Raw genomic sequence first — 19888 nt, 5'->3', positions numbered from 1 at the left:
AGTTTTACATTTGCATTAGTGTTGTGTGGAAGATGCTTCAGTAACAAGAGCCTTAATCGACTGGAAATAATGCATACTATGCAGAGAAACACCCCTATTCCAAAAATAGGCCTGTATTTGTTAGGATTTTATAAAGTACCTTTGCATCTTTCCACATATGTGGCCTGTTTTTATGTGCGTCTCTGTTTCAGAGTCCAGATCAGGACCGTCTGTGTGTGTCAGGCCTTGCCAGGCAGCTGAAATAGACTCCATGGGTGGGTGTGCTCTCTCACAGGCGTCCGTTACAAGCCTGGCCACATCTGCAGCGGGCCAGCCATCTGCACCCATTGTCTCGGAGGCACAACACAGCCCTGCACGCATGGCTGGCCTCGTAAAGGCAGGCCCTCCTCCATCCCTCACAGTGTGGCGAAAAATGACTTCTTAATCAGTCAAAAGGGACAACAGAGGTGGACCATCAAGCTATAAGTAAACTCAATTTCAAGGTTAGTTTTTCCAAAGGACAGGGAACATTAAAGGTTAGAAAAGTATGCTCACTTTCACTATCATGTAAATTCTGAACTGAAGCAGCTCCAGAAGACGGGCAAGGATCACTCTAATTTTGCTGGTTTATTACGGCCTTGTTATCTCGATGTGAGTCTATATTGTTTTAGGAGAACTATACAACACATCCAGAGGAGCTGAGGTGAGACTTAGAGAAAGACAAAGCACGGGAAAACAACGGGATCATTAAAGTAAAAGCATATGAATGTATTGCAGGGGAAAACTCCTGAGAAGTCCTGACTTTGGGATGCAAATCACCTTAAAGTACCACATCAGACACCTGAGTGCAGAAACCAACCCTTTCTCTATGTGCCTGATATCCAGGTTGCACTATTGATTAGACCTGACACTGTCTACTGACATGTGGCCGCAATGCTTTTCACTTTTAAAGTCTGATCACACACATTCAGGCACAACTGTGTGCACATGACAGGCAGCTCTTTTTTGTCATAATTATTCAGTTTATGCTAACTGAAATAAAGCAGCATTGTTACAAATGAAAGCAGGCATTATGTGTGTTATTTGTTACTCTCCTGCAGTATTGATAATGAGGATTTATTATGGCACAGTTGACAATGAATGCAATGTGCATGCGTTAGTGGGAGGGATTATCCACCAAGTAGGGCAAGTGGCTGAGGCTAAGGACTGCAATTCCATCGAGCCTAGTTCATTTCAGTCATCCGCTCAGTGCACAGACGGGACAAGGAGAGCAATTTCAGCGCTGCTTATTTGTCAAAGCCCCCCCAAAAAGCCTAAAGTGAAAATGGTAAAGTACATGCGACAGCACGGCGAGCTGAAATCCGAAGAGGTCCTGTCGGAGTCTGATGTGTCCATGGACCAGCAGGATCTCGGAGAGATGTCCGACTATTCTTTCAGCGACGTTTTATACTCCAAATGTTCCGCAATGGACCAAATCGGCACTTTTATGAAGAACGTGCAAGTGCTGCTCGATGCAGCAAATTACATAGAAAATGTCGAGAAGAGCAGCGGAAGTAAGTAAACACCGGCTGTAGGGGATATTAACACGTAATGCGCCGAGCAGACAACAATAGAGGAGAAGGCGACAAAAGACGCGCAGCGGACAGATGAACTGGCCCGAGAGCAGCCAATGATATTTCACCTGCTACTGACTAAATGTAGTCTAATCGATCCTACACTTGCAGAACATGATCGATTGAAAAAGAAGTCGGGAAATTGCCCACATTTTGAATTCAGGAAGTAATTGCATCGCCAGGGACAGATTTTATTGCAACAATAGCCTGCAGCTAAATGATCTGCTCCCATTAAAACTGGTCTTTTGCAGCCCATGAGAGACTTCACTGAGTAAGCACGATTCACTCTATCCATTATTTTAAATAGGCTCGCATATGTGCACATTTAGGTAAATGCATGTAGACATTTATGGTGTTTGAGACTCCTAATCTTTTTATCTCAGTTTATAGCAGCTCCGTTCACGATTATTCCACTAAAATATCGCATCCACTCCAAAAGAATATCGCGTCCCTGGACCCTGTTGCATAAACAAACTGCGATTTAGATCTTATTTCCCCTAAAAGTGTCCAGATCACAGTCCTCCTATCATTTTCACAGGCAGCTGCTGCTTCCTTGTATGTGTTGTTCACATGGTTTCCACATGGAACAAATTGTAAAGTTTTCATTGGTCGGGACACATGTTCCCAGCAGGAGAGTCACCGCAGATAGCCAATCAGACGCAAGTTCACGTCTGACGTCGTATGTTACTGGGATGGAGGGTTCATGGGAATTGTAGGCTTTTTTGTAAAAAGCAACAGTGAGAATACTATAGAATAGAAATATGTTTTGACAAAATAATCTTAGTCAAGTGCACATCGGCCGACTCACACAAGGTGCATAATTACACCCTAAATGTTATATTATTATAGATAAACTGTGTTGATATAATTGTCTAAAAAGGGTTGCTTGTCTGTTACACTGAGTTTTAGTTAAAGTTTAATTCCATGGACGTGTTGCCGCCGGTCACATATTTAAATGTGATTTACAATTCAAGCCAAATAAGGTCACATCCATCGTGCAAATCCAAGCCTGTACAATCTATTTAATCCTCTTGATCTTTTTCATCACCAGAATGTGAGCATGGGTACGCCTCAACGTACCCTGCAACCCAGACTGCACATCAACTGAAACAACGTAAATTCAAGAACAGGAAATTGGACAATATTCACAATAGGTGGGTCAATTTAACATAGCAGATGTGAATACTATATTTATCTTAATTTATGTATTACAGAATCCTCCCTGATTCACAATCATCATCAATAAAATCACTATTAACATCTATTATCAGTACTGTGGTATAGCATGATTATTCCACCACTGCAGCATTAGTTTATATTACTATTTGATTTGGTTTGTACATATAGAATTTATAATATGTTGTATTTTGACTTGTGTAACAGTTTTGTTTTTACATTTATAATTTCAACAGGTCTGCACACAATGAACTGGAAAAAAATAGGTGAGTAAAACAAGATTGAAAAGGTCATTTGTGTGCATGTTTATGACAAAAACAGTCAGTACTGAAGGGTAAAGACTGCACTGAGGGATGTTAAGAAGCATGAAAAAGGAACACAATGAAGATAGTGAAATGTCGTGACTAGGGCAGTCATCTTAGAGTCCTACTTCCATCTTACTTCCATCAACTGTATGTTGTATATGCATAACATGTCCAAAATGTGGACGTGAAAAAGTCATACAGAAGTGGGAGAAAGACAGAATCTCCCCTGTATTTAAACTGCTATAGCAAATGAGGTACACAGGGAGTTTATCTCAAGAACCAGCTGTCTCAAAATGGAGCTTCAAGCTGATAAACCAAAAGCTTTCTCCATTATGCCATGTTTGCATATCTTGGTGCTATGCTAAATATGTTGACCATACCATTTCGAAACGAGATGTACTGCAGGCCTATAAATCAGCTTATTATCATCACAGGACTTCAAAAATAGGCATTTTCTATTAACAACTTGGAAATTCTCCTTTTGGGTTCGATAGCAGTGAGCATCTTGCAAGGCAAATAAAAGGGAGGTGTAAAGCGCCCTCAGTAGCGGCACTGTTCCTGGAGGACATGCAGATATTTCCCCAGTCAGCAAACGGGAACCGTCTGTTTCCAGACAACAGGGCTCCTTCCTGAGAGACTCTCAGCTGCAAATGTAACAGCAGCTTGCGTCTATCGCTCCAGGATGAGGCAGCCTCTGCTTCGAGCAGGAAACAAATGTCAGGACACATTTATCCTAAAATTAAACGCCCAGTTAATCTTCAAAAGCAAGCCATGTGTGTGAGAATTTGAGAGATGCACTAAGATGATGAGAAAAATGGCATCTTGAAAAGGGAGGCTGATTTCGTATTGGACTATTTTTTTTACTACAAAATGGTGGCCAATGCAGAGAGAAGAGATGACATCACAACTTGACCTACATTTTACTCCCTTATGTGAAAGGGTAGTGAGTGTCCTTTGCCAGTTTCTGCATTTGTCCAGACCACAGGCCCAGAGACCTCGCTGGATCAGAGAAAAGAGTATTGCGCTGACCTCAGCAGCTTTTAAATCTGGGGCCAGACAGATCCATACGTAATTGCAAAGGAGTCAGATGGTGTGGCTAACTAGCAAAATGGATAAACAGATAAATCATGTGCCTTAATACCTTGACTGTTACATCGCTCATCACAGATGGATTAATGATATCATAATTTGAATTGATCAGGACCAATCAAATAGTTGTTTGCTTTAACTATTACAATACTAATCAAATTGGATAAGGAGGAAATATTATAATCTGACTTAATCAGAATCAGTGCAGAGGACAAGAATACATTAGTCTGGAAATTCATCTTTCAGTTTTCTGTCATGTATAATTGTTGTATTATGCACATTACTACATGTTTGCTGAGCATTCTTGATTGTGTCTCCTCCCACAGACGAGCACATCTTCGCCTGTGTTTGGAGAGGTTGAAGTCCCTCATCCCTCTGGGACCAGACTGCAGTCGGCACACCACACTGGGGCTGCTCAACAAGGCCAAAGCACATATCAAGGTGTGGTAGTCTAAGGCAGCCTCTGTGGTATGGTACCACTATTGAGGATTAAGGGCTAAATTCCGTCCAGTTTTTGTGCTTAAAAGTAATGACATAAACATATTTACATACTGACTGGCCGGATGTTAATAGTTTGTAATACCAGTAGCAGTAGCAACATCCAGTCATCATGCTGAAATAGGACTTTTTCACGGCAGACATTTTGACTTGTCATCGTGGGAAAAGCACAGGCGTTACTAATAATATTAGAAATGGCTCTGTTATATTCAATAGTACCAGTAAGCCATGACAGTATGACAATGATACAGGACCCTGAAACCAAAGCTGCTAAATGGAATTCAGCCATTGTTCATTTTATTATTTATTCCTGTGCTTTTGCTACTGTGACATGTCAAAATGTCATCAGTGAAAAAGGCCTATTGCTCGCAATGTCTCATTATAAACATGTATCTCTTTTGTAAGTCATTTTAGACAACTGTCAGATTAATAAATGTACATTTATCTACATATTGAGTTTTACAAGCTGCTGTGCTGTACTGATACTTTACTGTCCATCAGGCGTGATCACAGCGCAGCTCGACTGTCTACATAGCTCAATATTTAGCATGAAATCCATTTGAACTTTGAACTTCTATACATTGTTTGGTGTGTTCGTTCAACACCTGTTGCCGGATGAAAGGGTATGAAGACATAACAGCACTCCTGCTTGTTTTGGTAATCATACCTGACACAGTATAAACACCAGGTCCTGATTTTTTTTATGTTTTGGGCTCAGTTCCATGTCTAAAGTCAAGATTAATTTATCGCAAACTGGCATGAGATATTGACTATGTAGCTACAGCAACAGAGAAGTCAGGGGTTTTCCTCAGGGACTTCGATATAGAGCCATTAGATGAACTGCACCTTAAGGCACTTTGGCCTCAGCATTAGCTTGGTTAGTTCCGTTTTTCTTTCCCTTTGAACAAATCTCCCTTTGGCTGTTGCCAAGTCTGGCCTCTGTAGGATTTTGAGCCCCGGTGAGTCTTTGATTAGGTCTTGTGTCTGTCACACTACAGGATAATGTGAATAGTACACTGACCATTGGTCTTGAGAGCACCAGATCTTTCCTGATTGTAAGAACTGCCTGCCTGAATGGACCACTGAGTGTATCTGAACTACATGAGACTGACAATAGGCACAAATGATTCTGCAGCATCAAACACTTTGCCTCCCCTGATGGCTACAGTCAAAGCCAGATAAGATTTCTTTTTGTTTTTTGGGAATATTGGATTTTCATAAGCCCAGTCTGTGCAGGCTCCAGCAGTGGGGAGCAGTTGATGGATGATTGAAGGCTGCAATAAGAAAACAATCCTGGCAACAGTGTGTGGGAGTTTATCACAGTGGGGGGTAATGGATAAAGTACCTATGATGTCAACTGTTGACTTTGGACTTGCCTGCTTGAAGTCCAGGAAACGTGGCCTCTGAATGCTGCTGAGTTGTATTTTTGGAACCAGAGGTTGTGCATTGAGAATAAAAGGGTGGTGCAGGTGCTGCCAGAATTAAGCTCACAGCTGCAGGAAGGAAAAAAAACACCCTGTATTGTGCTACAGGAAAAGCATGTATAAGTGCTACTCTCACTTGTATTGAGGCAACGCTGTACCAAACTCCATTCAAAGCGTCATTTTTACTGCATTTTTGATTGTGGGGAATGTACAAGCCTCTTAAAACATTACTCAGGACTAGCAATTCAACAAAGTCTCATATTATATAAATTTATTCTTGCTCACAAATACCTGGTATGGTGTATGGTGTTAGTAGAATTTTATTGCTATATAAGCAAATGGTATGTCATATTTATGTAAATACAAGAGAGGCTCCTAACTAGAAAAAACAACTTCAAACAGCTATATTTTAAGGAATCTGTGTGCCTTCATGCAAATATCTCCCTTATGGCAGAGTCATTTAGAGAATCAACATGGGAGACATTAGATGAAATGAACCATGCACAGCAGCTGATACAATACAGCATATGTCACTGTGAAAACTACAATATGTCTTTTTTTCTGAGTTTCATAAAGTTGCAAAATAACCTAAATCAATATTCATTTTACAAATATCATCTCTGTCAGCCATTTCTGCAACTTGTAATCAGTCTGCCAGCTGTACAGACACCACAACAGTTGCCAAATGTTAGCACTTATTACTATGCTATTACTATTAGTGACATGAGTCAGTTATTTATTTATGGCACGATCAGATGTGATGATGGTGTGAAATTATCTCCTTATGATTATTGAGGTTCATAGTGCATCTTCAGGACTTTGGTTATTTGTTAGCGGGACCAGATACACTTTAAGAGAGCTGCTGTGTGTGTGTTGTTTGAAGTATACAGGCTTCATTTAAAATCACTATTGATATACACAAATGAACCAAAATCAGTAAACAGGGTGGGGAAGTTTAAACCATCCTCTCATGCATGTAGTATTTAAATCATGAGGAACATCTTGAGAGGTGTTAGTGTGACTGAATGCAAAGTAATTCATGTAAACACCAAATGTGGCACTAAGGGTTCACACAAACTTCTTGATTGTCTTTAGGTTTCTACATAACAACAACACAATTAACTCTTCTGTATTCCCCTCTTTTCAGAAACTTGAAGAGAATGACCGGAGGAGTCAGCACCAGCTGGAGACCTTAGAGAGGGAGCAGAGGCACCTGCAGAGGCAGCTAGCCCAGCTGCAGACTCACGGAGAGAGGGAGAGGGTCCGTACGGACAGCCTGGGCTCCCGCATGGACTCTGACGGCTCAGAGTCTGACAGAGGTTAGTGTCCGAATCACAGCCTTTACCCAAGGGCAAACTTTGTAGTGTCATTAAGCACAATTGCAAATAATTAACCATGCATGATCCAGAAAATGAATCTGTATTGATTTGTGTTTTTTGTTTTCATGCAGAGGAGATTGAAGTTGATGTGGAAAGCACTGAGTTCTCCCATGGAGAAATGGACAGTGTAAGCACCAGTGGTGCAAGTGACCTGGATGACCACAGCAGCCGGCAGAGCTCGGCCAGTGATGAGGGCTACTCCACTTGCAGTCTAAAACTGGCCTTCTCTGCTTAAAACACCAGCCTATACTTTCACTTCAGCTGCAGTCTTTTATGGCTTTCACCTTTCAAAGTACCAGCCTACAGCTCCATTCTCCCTCGCAGTTTAGGTTAACTGTCCTCAGAAGAACCAGCCTCAATCCCACCTTTACCTGACAAATGAAACGTCTGCTCCACCCCGAGAACCAGCCTTAAGTTCAACTCAGTCTAAAAGTTTGAAATGTCTCTCTCCAAAATCCAAGGGGCTCCTCTACATCAGTCTGAAACATTTTACTCAACAGCCTCAAATTTAACTTCTCCGGCAATATACAGTTTCCTCATTACCAATCACCTGAATGTCCCTTAACCCATTACCAGCTTGAATCAACCATACCTGCACTCGATACTGATCCTGTAGAGGACCCATGATCGCACCAGTGTCAAACACTGAAGGGGAAACTCTACCTTTAGTCAAGTTGATCCTCTGAAACCAGCAAAAACACAAACAAACCCAATACCAGCTCGAAGCTCACCATTGGGAACGTTTGCTCCATTTGCCTTGTAAAAACATTGCCCCTTTTTTTTTTTTTTGGATAATATATCCAGACGGCACTTCTTGTGAGTGCTCAAGCCAGTGGCAAGGGCTACAATGTCTGCATTCCAAAATGTTTATTACACTTCTATAACCTCTGCTTTAGGACCCACAACCATCATTGATCCATGTGGCGTCCCTCCTCTCGACTGAAACACAGTCGTATCCAAACAGGTGGTGTAGTCCACCCTTGTTATTCTAATTTATTTTGCATATGATTATAGTATTTATTTTTGGTATATTTAATTTTACTGTAGCTAGTTCTTGGTCATGCTTGAATGAAAAAAAAAAACAACAAAAAAAACTTTGCTGTTAAAATGATTTTTTTCATTGTTTTTTTTTATATTTACCAAATGATTTGATATGACATTAATCCCCACTGAAGCATCAAAGTGCTACAGGTTTAATGCATTACTCAATGGTGTTTTGTTGAAAGAATGACATCGCTTTCACACTGTGCGCAAATTCAATTTTATTTAGACAGTAATAAGCTATCCCGCACTTGTCCAAGCACAAGGCTTCAAGCAATAACACATCTAGTCTTATCACATCTTTAATGTTGGCTGTGTTTGGCACACTATTCTGTCCGTCCAACACCAAATTGCAGTTTGCTAGTTTTCCACTGGCTCCAGTTGTAGTATCAGTTATTAATAATCAGCAGTAAAAATGATTGTTATTGATTTTAAAAAGCTATGGTGCATGTGTGTTGAATGTAGCTAATCATGTTGTAATGTGCTTTGAATTGACAAGTCTTAAGGAAATGTCTGTAGCATGAACAACATAAACACTACAGAATACTAATTTTGGTTTGTACTTCAATGTTTAATACTGTATCTTTTTTGTAACAGAAAAAGTACAAATCCTTGAAATTTGGAGACTTCCCATTAAGAATTCAATGTATATTTGACACAGTTGAATTGCACTGCTGACCTGTTAGAATCCATGAAACCAAATAAGACATTTTAATATGACCATATATCTGCATTTTTCTGGTCCAAGTCCTAAGTAGATCACCACCAAATTGTGTCTTAACATGGGTATATGACTCTTGCACAAAGTTCCTTGTTACAGGTCTTTTATCCCCCCCCCCCCCCAACCCAACCTGTTTGGGAAACTATAAAATGCACTATGAAAGACTTTTGTTAAGGAAGTACGTCGAAGCACACCCCAGAATGTTTTCTCTCGTGCTTAATCAGCCATCCAAGGTGACTTTTTTGCAAAACATGTGCTGCTGGTCCCCTGCTAGTACTTTGTTACAGTTCCTGATAACTGTCCCTGGAATCTTAATAAACCTCTACCACCCAGACATAAACCAATGTTGTCTCTTTTTTTTTTTTTTTTTTGGCAAGTCTACCAATAATGCTCAGAAAATCCACTTCACTGTCTTGTATTAAGCTGACACCCTGTAGATTGTTTGTTCAAAGAAAACACAAGTATCACATATAAATCTATCAGGTCATTGTTAACACTGTCCATTATGCATCTTGAATTAACAAAGTCAAACGTGTCAACAAAATCTCATGTAACTTTAATGGCAAAACGGGTTGTAATGAATTTATGAATGATGGTACAAGTCTTTACTGCCACCTACAGGACCTGACATAGCCACAATGAAAATATTATGTAAAAATAGTCAAAATGAGGTGGAAGCAATTATCTAAAAAACTGAAAACAAAACAATGTTTATTTCACTGTTATATATACACAGAAATTAAAATGTAAATTCAGCCATCTCAAATCAACACCATTATTAATGTTCAGACTCCCCCACAATAGACCAGTGTTTAGAATCCAGCTTCAAATCTACAGGTGTATATTTATACAAATCTTAGCAGGTATTTGGCGTCAGTGGAACCTGGACACAAACGGCAAACTCTACAGCTTTTCTACAACACCACTTCCTGTTCTTACATAACAGGTGACCTTGTTCCAGTGTAGGGAATTTGTTCAATTTGGATTGTTGTTGTTGTACCTACATAATATATAAGAAAACTACATCAATATTTCAAACAATGGTGTGCAAGCAATTCCTTTCAAAGCTTTCTTTACTTGAGAAACTTAAATCATGTATAAACACAATGGACAGCACTGATACAGGTAGTATACAGTGGATTATTATATACAGAATATATCCGGTCATTGCGGCATTAGATGTCTGACGTTGTATTTTGACGTGTCATGGTACTGGGTCATCGGCTTGTCTGCAATACCGCATGTTCCCACTCCCACCTTTCCATTCACACTTTCTGGAGATGCAAATATGCTCCTCTTTACCTGCAAAAAAAGCCAGAAATGCCATTATTAATAATTTGATATACAGTACATAACAATGGATTATTGAACAACTTTTACTATAATCTACACATACAATCTTCCAGCAGCAATTCATAGACAGTGTGCCACTAGTTTCAAGTTACCTGGCCCTCCAGTTACGTACCACGCTGCAGTATGCAATACTATGCAGTGTGAAGGACAAGGGGTGGATGAGCTAGCGGGTGAAATGGCTCAAATCCTGCTCTGGTGTCTGCCAACATTCTCAAATTTAATATCATATTGATTTGAAGAGCTCCCCACTCAAATGCATGCAACTGTGTGAATTCCCACTTTAATGCTTAAATCCTGACTGTACAAGCTGTGGCTCTAGGTGGGTCTCCCTATAACATACTGGTTGAAATACAAGTTTTATGATCCCTGTTAGGGAACTGGTTATCATACAGCAAAGGTTCCTATTTACATAGCTGGTGGCCCTTTAAACGGTGGCAATGCTATTACATACCACAAGCACTGATTAAATAATCCAAAATGCATTTTGCTCTCCACACAGCCCCCATAGTGAACACAACTGTTTGAAATGTGAAGTTGGCTGCACCACCTTGTTTTAATGTGCCATGGTCTTAATTGTGGTAAGATATACAGTTTAAGACCAGATCACAGGACCTTGTCACTTGATGGACAGCATGTTTTGCCAGTTGTCTCTTTACAATTTTCTACTATCACAGAGTTATTGCCTGGCTAATTTAAACATAATGTCATTGTGGGAATTCACTACAGAACCACAGCTGTGGAAAATAACACCAAGAAAGGAGGCAGCTGCAGTATATAACCACTGTGTATGCTTAAGGCACCATGGGTTTCCCAGCACTACTCTCAAATAAATTCAGGTCTCTAAAAAAAAGAAAACTTACCTGTCCTTTCTTGTTCTTTGAGTAGGCTTTGTTGTTGAACTGTTGCCACTTTGACTTTTGCTCCTCCCTCTCCTGCTCCAATTCCTTCATCCTCTGTACCTTCTTCTGGGCTTTCTTCTTCTTATACTCTCTCTGCTCTGCTATCTGCTCTTTCCTAGAAAGACAGACAAGGAAGAGAAACACTTAAAGCCTGTCAATATACAAGTACAATCACAGGTTATAACAAATATAAAACAACAACATTAGTGAGTCCAACATACAGTATAACTTAAAGAAAAACTGCATTAATGGAACAATATGACCATAAACACAAAATATATGTAGCTATAGCATTGAACAAACTAAACTATTATATATTAACTGAAACTCTACTGAAGCCCTCGCCGTTGAGGAAATCTATGTTGAAAGAGCACACACAAGGAATCACATTCATTAGTATATGCATAGAAATGATCTTTCTGTAGAAAGATGACACAGGGGCCTCATTGTTAGCCAGAGAAACAAAACAGTCACCAGAGGCTTTGTATTTGCACTTCAAATGTTTACTTGGGGTTCTAGGGGGCAGATGTAATTTCCAACCAGCAAGGACTGATAAAGCACTAATGCTTTTTTCCTAAAATTACAGACATACAATCTAAAAGGGAGCTGGTCACAATTATACAGAACACGGCTGACATGAAACAAATACGGCAAATAAGTAATTCCTATGAGAACATACTGATGAATCCCAATATTATATAGGTTTATGTGTACGCACATGAAGAGTTTTGTTCATACCTTGATTTTGGCTTATCATCATCAGAGCGTTTCCCCTCCTCTGCGGCTTTGAGGTTCTGCAGAGGAATCACTTCAGCATTCCCGTATCCAGCAAAGGTAACAGCTGCAGTTCCATTCTCTCGGTCTATCTCCTCAATCTCAGCTTCATACACCCTGCCAAAGAATCACGTCTGTAAGCAGGTGAGTATGAGCCAAGGACTCAAGCTCTACTTAATAAACAAAGCTTAACACTAATAAATAAAACTTCATAAGTGAATCTGTGTGATATGCGAGTATAGGATATCCAGTATTTTACATTTCCCACATTTCCATTTAGGTTTTTTAACAATCTTTCTGAAAAGCTGAGACGTGATATAATTTAAGATATATAGTCGTCTACTGCTGTAAAGGCTGATAGAATTTAAAGAATTTAATTTAAAAGTGGTGAAATGTTTTCTACATTGTGCAAAAACAAGGGAAAAATGCACTAATTATCTTACATTTAAATGTATTAATTTGGCAGATGCTTTTGTCCAAAGCAGCATACAAAAGACGTGCAATCTTGCGGACCTAAAATAAACAATTAACATGGATGGCCAGAACCTAATCCACAAAAACAATACTATTATTCAGATAAAGAACTCAAATTGTAGTGCTATAAGGCATGCGGTTGCATGTAACGTTTTCACAAGAAGAGGCTGGTGATACTCACTGTCCGTCCTGACTCCATGCAGCCATACACTTGTCACCAACTTTCCAGCCATGTTTCATTGGGACTGTGTCTGAGCCATTGGTACTGGAAGCACTCTCAGCGGGCTGTGAGGTCAGGAGGTCTTTTGTCAAATCGATGACTTCCTGTAGACAGAAACGAAAAGAAACGCAGATGTCAGTGGAGAGCATAGGAGATTTTCCCCACAGAAAAATTTCGTTCACAAAAGCGACCACGGTGAAAGAAAGGACTGTTATTTTCAGTGAAGTCGTTGGCCAAACATGTTTCGGCTTGTCTTTAAATAAAACACTGTGGGGAGTCCCAAACTTCACAATTTAGGGTTAGCAATTTGGATAGATCATATACAAGTAATTCATATACTAGGTTACACCATAGAAATGCTTATGCAACTCTGTAAGACTCAGAAAAATAATTTCAAATTATATTTAGAAATAATATTTGCTTCTGAATGTTTGTTCTTTAAATGTAGGAATATATTTCACAGTACATGAAATTTATTCAAGAAACCTGAAAATCTATGGAAGCAAAGAAAGACCCTAAGATTTTAATTCTTGCAAGCAAGTGAAAAACTAAGTGTGACATTTTTAAGTTGGAAAACTTAAAATAGTGGAATTCAGAAATACTTTATAGATCCCCGGGGGGGAAATTGTACAGTTGTACAATTCATACCGCATCAATGCATGTTGGTTGTTCTCAGAGTCAAATATTTCAGTGCTATTAACTATTAAATTTTTCAGCAGTTGTTTACACAACAAATTATTACGGCCTTTCTTTCTGCCTCCATACGAATCCAGCAATGATAAATACGCTTCTCAAGTGGTGAGCAAATCCTTTGATTCATCTTACAAACCTGCAAGTCTTTCTGTAGTTTAAGGAGGTCTTCATTTTCTTGGTCGGTAGATAAGGCAACTTCTACTTGCTGTAGCTGGGCTTTGTAGCTGTTTAACTGTTTCAACAAGTCGTCCGACATCTGTGTGTTGACAAAAAAGAAGACAGTTTTCTAGAAACGTTGGCTAGCATTAGCACGTTCGATAAGATAACTAACTAAACATCTTAGAGTAGCTAGTTATCTTAGATCAGCAATAACCTAATCACATAACTTGTTCGTGTAATAAGTGCAAAATTTGTGAAACACGGGCTACTCAAAATCTAAAAAGAAAAAACATGATACAGCTAACCTATGTCACACAACATTCACGTTAGCTCGACGCTAAAACGGTTAGCAAGATCCCTCGGCCTTCTTTCGTCGACGTTAATCTAACGTACGGCGGCTCATGCTAGCTACGAGGGGCAATCACAAAAACAGAGGGTTGGTGTGTAATCTTACCTCAGTATAAATGTTCAGGACCGATAAATACCGTAAGCATTCAAATCACAACTCGACAATTTGTCAAAACGACTGCCTAAAAGAACAACAGTACGCTCTCCTTTGCCGTACACAACTAGCCAACCGGAAGCCCGTGAAAGCCTTTCTCGCGATAACAAGGATGATCACATCAAGTACAAACAGAGACGGCGGCTAGTTAGCGTCCCTAGCGGCACTGCTCGCAATAGTATCTGCAGTCACATCGTCAGTGTTCATTTTCCCATACTGATATACAGCTAATATTTACACGCAAGTACGGGACACCACTGTATAACTACAACCACTGAGACTATAGCCATAGTATATGACTTATGGTTGGTGTTGTGGATCAAAATACATTTTTTCTAATGACGTATTTACATACATCATTACATACACAAGACAAAGGCTAATTATTGACCTCAATCCTGATTTCACTTTATCAAAATTATCCCCAGCCACAGGGTTTTTCAAACTGGGTCCTGGAACACCCCAAGGGGTCGCAAGATGAATCTAAGGCGTCATGAGGATATACTGTATGGTTTTATACCTCTACAGGCCTGTAAAAAGTATTTAATTGGAACAGTCTGAGAGGGGGAAAATCATATTGAACTGCTCACAACACATAAACACATTGTCACAAAGAGACATGGCTTTGTATTAAGTATTAAAAGCTGGAAATCCCAGCCACAGATCACCCTGCTGGACAAAGTATGCATAAACAACTTTAAATAAAGCACCACATTGGTAAAACAATAATGTAATGCAGTGGAAATCTCTAGTTTGGAGATCTTGAGAATAATAAAGAATAGTTATTTTCCTTTTAGGCATGTAGTCACAAGCATCACAAGCCACCACAATCACAATCAGTGTATCCTATAATCTGCAACACATACAGTATTGTCAAAGTATAAGCTAAACCTTGTTTACAAATGTCATACAGTAGCACCTTTTTGCGTAGTGGCTGACCATTGTTTAGTAAAGGAAAACTTAGAAACATACTAAACTTTTAAAGATTATATTTGTGTATCAAATAGACAAAACATCTCTACACAGCCACTTTGATTTATTCTACTTTGTTATCAGGAATGCTAACATTTGTCTAGGTGAAATTTTTATTCTTGCAAATATACTGCTCTTGCTGTTCACTTGCACTACCAGTGACTGATCTCTTCTGTATGTGGCTCTGATCTTCTCTATAGATTCAGATATTATTTTAAGCTATTTTTCTTTTGGGATATATCTGAACATTTTGTTCATGAAATGGAACTGCAAAACCATATAAAGTGTACTTTTAATCAATTGTAATTTAATAGACTGCAGATATTACTTCTATAAATCAGAAAATATTGTTATGCCATAACCATAGCCAATGGTTTCAGGGTCTGGGAGCAACACCAAATCGCTTTTAAATCTCCAGCAGCAGATGAACTCCGCCCATTCCCGTTGTCACTGAAGTGGAGCCAGCATCACAGATCCTCAGCGTCAGATCAAGTCCATATAAAAGACATACTCTCCACTTCAACCTCATCAGATGAAAAGATCTGCCTGAGCCAGCACTCTCTGCAATGTAAGTCTGTTTTATGAAATGTCTTCCAAGGGACTTAACTGCAAATTTGTATTCTAAAAAGGTTGGTGGATGAGGAATTCATTTTTAAAGAATAGATGGTTTTTTTTTTAAATTATCAGATGTGGGAAACTGGGAATAAATCAAATTTCCCTTTATTCCTTTCATTATTTTTTGTCTTTTTAATATAAAGAAACATTTCTTGTAATTCTTCTCTGTTGGTGTCTTTTTTCTTAAGAGGAAAGAAGCACAGATTTCTTTCAACAATATCTTCCAGTGAACAAAATGAAAAGACTCAATTCTCTGATGCTGTGTTCTTGAATGGATGATATTAATAGACTGCTGGCAAGCACAGCTTCCAAACCTCCTTAAAGAGTACTGTTCAGACAATATCTCCGACACCACAGCTCATCCTGATGGGTTGTCTTAACTTCAGCGGAAATGAGACTTTGCCTGACAGGCACCCTTATACTGTGCAGACTTCTGTGCCTCTAACGATCCTGGTGGGTATCCTCATCCTGCTAACTGTGTTTGGCAATGTCATGGTAGTAATTTCTGTGATCACAAGCCGAGCCCTGAGAGCACCTCAGAACTTGTTTTTAGTGTCTCTGGCATGTGCAGACATCCTGGTTGCCACCTTAGTGATGCCATTCTCTTTAGCGAATGAACTGATGGGTTACTGGTACTTTGGTAAAGTGTGGTGTGAAATCTACCTTGCTTTGGATGTGCTCTTCTGCACCTCGTCCATCGTTCACCTGTGTGCCATCAGCCTGGACAGATACTGGTCCGTCACTCATGCGATTGAGTACAACCTGAGAAGGACGCCGCGCAGGATTAAATGCACAGTCTTCATAGTTTGGGTACTGGCGGCAATCATTTCATTCCCTCCGCTTATCACAATGAAAAAGGACGAGGGTAAAGAGGACAGCCCTGAATGTAAAATTAATGAGGAGAAATGGTACATTATATTCTCCAGCACTGCCTCTTTCTTTGCACCCTGCGTCATCATGATCATGGTGTATGTTAGAATCTACCAGATTGCCAAGAAAAGAACACGAGCCCCGCCAGGTGAAAGGCAAAGAGAATATGGCAACTCAGGCAACCTGGAGAGAAAAGACGAAGAAGGGAGAGACATGGACGGGGAGGACGGTAGAGAGGTCAACGGGCTGGACGTGGAGGAAGAACCCTCCTCGTCTGATGGGAATGAAACCATCCTTTGTTCCCTGAAGAAGAGGAGGGGTATGAGAACAACCAAAGTGGCTCAGGTGAAGCCTGGAGAAACCTCTCCAAAGCCAGAGGCGCAGCCCTGTGCGAGAGTGAGCAGGTGGAAAGGAAGGCAGTACAGAGAGAGGCGCTTCACATTTGTTCTGGCTGTGGTCATGGGAGTGTTTGTTCTCTGCTGGTTCCCCTTTTTCTTCACATACACACTCACTGCTGTGTGTGACACCTGCTGTGTCCCTGAGACATTGTTCAAAATGTTCTTCTGGTTTGGTTACTGCAATAGCTCACTAAATCCGGTTATATACACCATATTCAATAATGACTTCAGGAGGTCTTTTAAAAAGATAGTTTGTAAAAGAGACAGAAAAGGTTTATGAACATTTTTATGCATTTAGAAACAGCATTTTTGGTCATCTACATTACGGCTCCTATCACTGTAAATATTACATTAAGCAGATATTAAAAGATATTTATTGAATATTTGAAAAATGTGAAATGCAGCATATTTTGCTAATGTGTTTTAACATTTTGTGTACTTCCACATCAGTAAATGTTTGTTTTGTAATATTAAATCATGCAACAAATATCTAATGTGCAGTTTGCTTTACAGCTAATATTACACTGTGACATTTTCTACATGTATGTACATTTGTTTTGTAACAGTATTTAAATGTATCAGTCAACTACCAGATATCATTTTGCATGGTTTGGATACTCATGCTTTAAACTTCGAAGAGTGACTGACAGCATGATTTAAACATGGAAAAGAGAAATGACTGCTGCACATTACTTCTGAGAGAAAACTGTGACAGTGAAAACAATAATGTAATATTAAGGCAGACATCTAAAGCTCACGTCACGTGCAAACTTCATTATCAACTTTTCAAATTGACAGACCATATTACAGTACAAGAAAATGTTTTACTCGTGGTCACTGTGCAATATGTTCCAAATACCGTAAATCCACTGATAAGTCAATAGCTTGCAAACAAACATGGTCAGTAATTTCATTATGACTGAAAACTGAGTCATGTGCTTGTGGCAGCAATTATTCTGCAAGAGAAATGAAATGCCAAAATGATGCACATTATTTATAAATTAGGCCCCTCTCTCTGTAATTGCCATCAGAATGAAAGAAAAGACAGATTTAGAAAAGCAGACAATTGTAAATGCTACAGTATCACAAATAATAATAAAAAAAGATTTAGCTTTGTACAACAGTGCAAACAATAGCAAGAACATATGAAAGAAAATTGCACCCAAAATGACGGTATTCCCATGCCACCAACTATCTCCTTCACTGAGAACAAGACAATTATATGAAAAGAAAATTATGGCCAGGAGGTACGGGTGGCACAACAATATTGAATGCACTTTATCATGAATTATAGCCCTTCATATCAGGATATCATTAAATCATCCCCTGGAGTCAAACAGAAATCACGCTGCGATAGAAATATGAGTGGCTGCTGCAAATTACACTGTGGGGTTCCACACAAGCTTATCAATGTGTTGTGTGCCTATACTTTGTCTGATGTCAACCTTTCCTGTCTCTTCTCCTTTTTAGCACACTTTCCACAGCACTATGACCTTTCTTTATAAAATACTTTTCTATAGACTTAAATAAATAAATAAATGCGCCATCCATAATTGATTCATTTCGTAAAAATCCACCAACCACCTCTCATATATACAGTTAGTAACAGAGTGATTCCCATGACTCGCTCTCTGGGACTCCAGTGTTTTGAGATTCCTGTGGTACACATGTTTGGGTTCAACCAGTCTTAGTCTTAAAATATAACATATTTTACTTACCACAAATGGTAAACTATAGACCTACTATTGCTGATAGAGTTCCCACGAACAATCTGACACGAGAAATATTAGAAAACATTGGTATTTGAGGCTTTGAAGCAATGAGAATTTATGCAAGATAAAGTTATTTCTGCAAAGTTGTTTAATCACTATGAGGCTCTGTTAGGACACTGGTGCTGACAGTTGTTATCAATATGTTTAAATGGGAAAAATCTGTGGCCCCTGCCATAACAGCACTGAAAAAACAGAAGAAGCTGTTTTTATTAATACTGAGAAATCCACATTGTATAACATTTAGTACTATAAACTAGACAATCCTTAAAATATTTCTATTTGGCCCTGATTCATGGCACATCAGTTTGTCTTGAAAGATTTAAGTGCAGTGATTGCAATCAGAATGCATCCTTTATAATGGAGTCCGTTGCTATGCTTTACCAGCAGGATGCATACATTACATTGTTCAAGCACATACTCACCAAGCAATAGAGAGATTAAATGCCAAAATATCCATTACATTGCTTGCCCAAAAAGAATAATGAAAAAGGTAGAAATCATAAAAATGAAACCACAAAAATATGGGGGATATATGATTAATCACGTGTTACTGATCTGTAATGTTTCAGTGAAATTTAGTGTACTATGTGTTGTTGTAGTGTTCTATCCCTCACTCCATGTCACTGTAAATTATGGTTGGTTACAAACTGTAAACAGTTGGTTAGTATTGCTATTCTCAGTGTGTAGGCACACACACACACACACACTTTCCACTTTCCCTGTCTGCCGAGACAATGATTTATTTCCCCCTCTAAAGGCCACTTTAGAGAGTCACGATTTATACTTGTGACACCACAGCTTATAAAACTTTATAAGCTGCCTCTGGCAGGAGTTCCCACAACTTTCACACAGCCCCCCTTCTCCATTTCCTTCTAACTTATCCCGCCTACAACTCAATAAGTGCTTTTTAAAGCTGCTAGTCATGTATCTCAAAGAGGCTGCTGAACTTAAAAGCAAATAAA

At 39.3% G+C, this 19888-nt stretch overlaps 3 protein-coding genes across 4 annotated transcripts; 2 read left to right on the top strand and 1 right to left on the bottom strand.

Moving 5' to 3' along the window:
* The first annotated feature begins 1215 nt into the window (after positions 1-1215).
* LOC139294321 (max-interacting protein 1-like) lies at positions 1216-7698 on the top strand. Of its 2 annotated transcripts, none has more exons than XM_070916177.1 (6): positions 1216-1523; positions 2644-2746; positions 3005-3034; positions 4489-4603; positions 7232-7403; positions 7535-7698. In XM_070916177.1, exons 1-6 carry the CDS (start codon positions 1304-1306, stop codon positions 7696-7698), a joined length of 804 nt encoding a protein of 267 aa, XP_070772278.1. In that variant the 5' UTR covers positions 1216-1303. The 2 variants fall into 2 exon arrangements, with proteins under 2 accessions (XP_070772278.1, XP_070772277.1); XM_070916176.1 differs by having other exon boundaries at positions 1216-1532.
* A 2060-nt stretch (positions 7699-9758) lies between these two features.
* smndc1 (survival motor neuron domain containing 1) lies at positions 9759-14365 on the bottom strand. Its single transcript, XM_070915924.1, has 6 exons — positions 14252-14365; positions 13775-13894; positions 12907-13049; positions 12216-12368; positions 11439-11592; positions 9759-10527 (listed from the first exon to the last, which is right to left on the bottom strand). The coding sequence occupies exons 2-6, from the start codon at positions 13892-13894 to the stop codon at positions 10390-10392; spliced, it is 708 nt and encodes a 235-aa protein (XP_070772025.1). The 5' UTR covers positions 14252-14365; the 3' UTR covers positions 9759-10389.
* A 1887-nt stretch (positions 14366-16252) lies between these two features.
* On the top strand, positions 16253-17434 carry LOC139294274 (alpha-2A adrenergic receptor-like). The gene has a single exon (XM_070916128.1). The coding sequence runs from the start codon at positions 16253-16255 to the stop codon at positions 17432-17434; it is 1182 nt and encodes a 393-aa protein (XP_070772229.1).
* The last annotated feature ends 2454 nt before the right edge of the window (positions 17435-19888 follow it).

Source organism: Enoplosus armatus, chromosome 12 (assembly GCF_043641665.1).
Source record: "Enoplosus armatus isolate fEnoArm2 chromosome 12, fEnoArm2.hap1, whole genome shotgun sequence".
NCBI lineage: Eukaryota > Metazoa > Chordata > Actinopteri > Centrarchiformes > Enoplosidae > Enoplosus > Enoplosus armatus.
This window is presented reverse-complemented; position numbering and strand designations above follow the sequence as displayed.